The following is a 5,344-nucleotide window of genomic DNA, read 5'->3' on the forward strand; positions in this document are numbered from 1 at the left end:
AGAGAAATCTTTATAATCCAAAGAAAGAAATACACGTTAATGCGGAAAAATAAGCATGCTTATTGTGATCTAGTCTTATACAAATAAGTTATTTTTTGTTAGTAATGCCCCTCAATACGGTTCTCTTGTATGGCGATGCGCAATTAAGGTAGTCTCTGATTGGTCAAAGTCAGACTAAAGTATACAATCCAATATTCATTTGTTGCATGTCTTTGCAATACACATATACTGTATACATACATACAGTATATGCATGAGCCATTCGTGCGACAAAATATTTTTTTATATATTGTGCTACGTCTTGCTTCTGAAAAATGTATTTCAACATCAACATTCAAAAACAAATCTAGTCACCTGGTCAACTTGGTCTGTGACAGCTACATCTTTAGCTATGTCTTCAGGTTGTGCTTCATTTGAAACCTGGTACACATGAAGAGAAAAATACATATAAAATTAAATTCTTAGTAACACGACTGTACCTGTGCATTTACACAGTTACAGTACATAAAGAACAATGAATAGGTTAAAGTATTGTGAATGCAAATACATTTTATTTGCTATTTGAAAAATAAATAATCCGTCAGCACTAGTGGTTTGTGTAAATTGGTGACGTCTATTTTTCACAATGAAACAATTAATAGAAAATACACAGTCCTCAGAGTGTCCATACCAGAGTATGAATTATGAGGACTGTATGTGTAACTCCAAACCCCTGAAAACTTATTTTACATTCGCAGTGTGTAAATACACTGTCCTCAGAGTGTCAGTTATTCACAACTACGACATTGTGAAGACTATGCACCTGTGAGGTCTGCACAGTATTGACAAAACATGCGACATGGGTGTTTTATACAGTGATGGAGATTATTTTGACATTGAACATGGACCTAATATATATATCTATATAATCTAATTAAAGAAATACACGTACGTGCAGAAAAATAATCATGCTCATTGTGATCTAGTCTTATCCAAATAAGTTATTTTTTGTTAGTAATGCTCCTCGATACAATTCTCTTGTATGGCGATGCGCAATTAATGTTGTCTCTGATTGGTCAAATTCAGACTCAAGTAGGGCCTGGCAATAAATCAAATTAATTGAATAAATTAAATTTAAATTGAATCGTTGAAAATTTGCTAAATCGTGAAATGTATTTTGTCTTCTGGATTATTAAAAGCTGTTGTTATGTTCTGTTACATCCAGATGTTATTGTGAGTTGTAATTTTGCACAAGTGGTGGCAGAATGCTGGATGGTTGGTTTAAAATACTTTTTATTTTATTTTTTGGCCATATCGCTTAGCCTCAGACTAAAGTATACAATTAATCCAATATTCATTTGTTGCACGTCTTTGCAATACACATATTGCATGAGTCATTCGTGCGGCAAGATATTTTCCACATATTGTGCAGCCCTAGTATCTCCACCCTCCACTAATGTCTTGCTTCGGAAAACTGATTTCAACAACATTCAAAAAGAAATCTAGTCACCTGGTCAACTTTGGCACAGTCTGATAGCTGTGTCTTCATCAGGTTGTGATTCAGTGGAAACCTGGGGCAGATGAATAGAAAAATACCAATACAATTAAATTCTTACTAAGACTAGACTGCTATAATATAATTTCATGTAATCATGAATGTGCGACCAGTAATTCTAGTATGTCACATGTATGACACAATATCCAAATGTCATAAGAAATCACGATATGATAATTAACATGATATTGTGAGGTTAGCGATACTCACGATAACTGTAAAAGTAAAATAAAAAAACAAGTCACAATATTGTAAAAAATGAAATAAAAAAATAAAAAAATTATATTGAGAAAAGAATGTACTTTTGCTTTTGAGTTTTAATTAATCTTTTATGTTTTGTCAAACCTTGCACGATATCCCCCCAAAAAAACAAAATTAAGTGTGACAACACACCATATAAACATACCATAGTGTTTTTCCATTGTAGCGAAATTCAAACATGAAAACCTTCCGGGCATCATGATACACTCTCAGCCTGTTTTCACGTTCCTGTTTGCTTAGAACTTCTCCTCGATATTCAGTAGGAAAGTCTCTCTTCTGAAAGGAGCAGGAACTGAACACTCCTCGACCTTACAAAGAAAAAAGGATACAACAGAAATATTTCATTATAACAATAATGAAAACTAGACCCATACTAAAGAATATTTTACCAATACTCACCTTTGAATTAATTAATATATTTTATGGTGAAGCCATTCTTGTCTTTACCTAAGGATGAAAAGTATGCTACCTCTTCTTTGGGTTTAACTTTTGCCCTCTGTGGCCTCATGACTGACATGTCTCACTGAAGATAATGATCTAAAGCTATAGAAAAAAATGAGTTTCAATCAGTTTGATAGGTAACTTGGTGCAAATGTCTTGAAGTTGACTTTCAGTGTACCATAATAGCCTGTGCAGTGTGCAGTAAATGTGCCAACGAAAATAAAATACAGTGGATAGCACAGCTCTGCTAAATATTTGCATAAATTAAATGTAATGAACACTAACAGACTTTACTGAAATATTTCTATTGAAAGAACAAATTTAAGTAAACACAAATGCAGCAATTTACCAATACTTCATTTATACTGTACTGGTAATACTAAGCCATTGTATATTTTCACATCAAAAACCAGCCTGTTATTGATTTCCTCTTAAAAATTGCAATTAGCATTCATCTTACTCAACAGACGGTTAGCTCTGCTATGCTAACCGTCGCTAACAGAAGCGTAGCAATTCTAAATAATTAGCTGCATCCATCATAATCAACAGATGGTTAGGTATGCTAACGTAAGCTTAGCTGCACTTACACTGGACTTGCATTATAAATCATTTTCGCGAAAGAGGGAGCAATGTACACAAGCGACCAACAACAACAGGAAAAATTCGAGCTTCAAACCTACCTCATTAGCACAGCTACACGCCATCACATCTCGTGAAGTAAATAGAGCCGGGGGCGGTTCTCTATCGGGGCTGCTAGATGACGTCACTTCCGTACTCAGGGCAATATAATAAATCTCGTTCAAATCAACAAATTGGTTCAGTCGTTGGATTATGAACTTTGTTGATAAGAGTGGCTATTGTTCTATGATTTACAGTGTCAATAAAAAAAAATAGATCACATTTAAAATGAACCCCAAAGGCTCATATATTAAATGAATTACCACAGACGAAAACAAAGGATATTATTGCTAGAATTATAGATCATTTTGTAATCATAAAATGTGATTTCAGTTTCAGTTTTTTAAAAAGGTTTTTTTTTTCATTAACGAAAATGTTTTTTTGCTTTAGTAAATAAAATAACCTTGCTGCTGTCATACAGTTGCTGTCCGAGGATGTTTTAGTACTATACTTTAGTAATGGATGCATGTGTTTTTTGGCAAAATTGTGAGCGAGCCCAATTCCTTGGCTGAGAAGCAACCCTGCAAATGAATGGTCACATGATGCTTTCCTTTTGGCATGAAGCAGGACTGATGGTAGCGCTCACCTTTTCTTCTCCAGACAAGCATTTTTCCGGATGCCCCAAACATTTGGAAAGGGGGTTAATCAGAGAAAATAACTTCAACTCTTTTTTTCTTATTTTGGTCTGTATTTATGGAATCCCCTTTTCACTGGTCACACCAGGCCATCCTCCAAAAGTCTTACTCCCTCACCATGGGTGTAGATGCACTCATACCTGCTTACTGCCATTCCTGAGCAAGCTCTACACTGGTGGTGATGTCCTTATCCCGCAGCTGAATCAACTTTGGGAGATAGTCCTGGCATTTGCTGGATTTTCTTGGGTGCCCTGAAGCCTTCTTCACTTAAAGTTTGTAAGGTCACTAAAGGAAATTACTTTAATTTTCATGGCAAATAGGGACTTTGCAATTCATCTAATCACTATAACATTCTGGAGTACATGCAAATTGCCATCATAAAAAAACAATAATAATAAGTCAGCACTGGAGATTTTTAGAAAATCAATGTCATTCTCAAAACATTTGGCCACTGGTGTACAGAAAGATGTTACATTGTAAAGGCAGGGTGGGATGTTAAATGATGAATCAATATACGGCACTGACAGTTTCTCTGTCTCTGCCTCCAGCTGTTCAAAGTGATGTGATAAACAGCTGTTAACCATTGTATATTTTCAAATAAACAACCACTGCAAGAATTAAATGCTGAAATATATAATTAAATGTCATAGTGTATTTCATTATTTAATTTATCTACTTAGGAATTGGTGGCTGCAAAAAAAAAAAAGGCTCTGCGTCTACAGACAAACATTCACAATACACAGCATTTTGAGAAAAAAACGGAATTATGGGGACATGTGCGTAATTGTGGGGACAGGTGACGGTCAGCCAATCAAATGCTGTGAAATATACACTGGTGTGAATAATTCATGAAGTGGTGCATTACGAGGACCTTCCTACAGGGGGCGTCATCAAATACACAAAAATACACAAATTCATGTAATTATGGTTTACAAGGACATTGGCTAAAACTTTGGATTTAAGCCTTCTACAGCCCTAGAAGCACTTCTGCATTGAATGAATTATGAGGACATGGGCTGTGTCCTCATAATTCAAAATGTCCTCGCAGTGTTGCGTGTATTCAGGTGACATGTCCTCATAATACACAAAGGCAAACACACACCCCCACACACACACACACACACACACACACACACACACACACTGATTTGCAACAGCGTTCGACAACACATTAGTTTCTCTTACCATTAGTTGAAGTGTTAAATTAGCGGAAACCCTAATGAGTTATATCAGAAGTTAAGAACAAATTACCTACATGGCAATTTAGACTCGAAGGCTAATTGTGATAATCGGTGTCTTTCTGCTCCACAATAGGAACTAAAATGTGCTGAGTTGCTAAGAACGTCTCAAAGGTGAACTGATCTTTTTTTGTTATTCTTTCTATTGCAGCCCGAACAAATCTGCCAACTGTCATTGTTGACAATATTCTGTCATCTTAATGCTGCTAAAATATCTGATGCTTTGTTGTCACATTCTGCAAAATGTTCCTTCCCACAAGGCGGCTCTCACTCATTTAGAGTGAAAAGACGATGTCGGCTGCGTGTGCTGTGAATCGGTGATGAATGTAAACATGTGAGAATCAATAATTGCAGATTGCTCTTTGAGGTTTCATACGCCGACTGGGAGCTTAAGGGTGAGGCAGGCAGGATTTTCAAGTTGATGGAAATAAAATAGTCATGCCGAGACTGCCCGGAGGCATCAGCAGGGAATATGATGAGGACTTAACACCTTTTATCATTAGAACAGTAAACTAATGAAGCTGGGGAAGCGTGCTCGGCCTCTGCGACACCCCTCA

General features: G+C 36.1%; 1 protein-coding gene across 1 annotated transcript in view; it reads right to left on the reverse strand.

Annotated features, from left to right (window-relative positions):
• Positions 1 to 4,571, reverse strand: part of LOC147158376 (uncharacterized) — an 11,755-nt gene extending 7,184 nt beyond the window's left edge. Inside the window, exons 1-4 of the mRNA XM_086060418.1 lie at positions 2,195 to 4,571; positions 1,941 to 2,103; positions 1,490 to 1,550; positions 355 to 420 (exon numbers count right to left, since the gene is read on the reverse strand). Of these exons, the coding sequence (XP_085916544.1) occupies positions 355 to 420; positions 1,490 to 1,550; positions 1,941 to 1,975 (162 nt within the window). The 5' untranslated portion in view covers positions 1,976 to 2,103; positions 2,195 to 4,571. The remainder of the gene's footprint in view (positions 1 to 354; positions 421 to 1,489; positions 1,551 to 1,940; positions 2,104 to 2,194) is intronic.
• Between the last annotated feature and the right edge of the window lie 773 nt (positions 4,572 to 5,344).

Source organism: Leptonotus elevatus, chromosome 18 (genome assembly GCF_054856555.1).
Source record: "Leptonotus elevatus isolate MCC_2025b chromosome 18, RoL_Lele_1.0, whole genome shotgun sequence".
Lineage (NCBI taxonomy): Eukaryota > Metazoa > Chordata > Actinopteri > Syngnathiformes > Syngnathidae > Leptonotus > Leptonotus elevatus.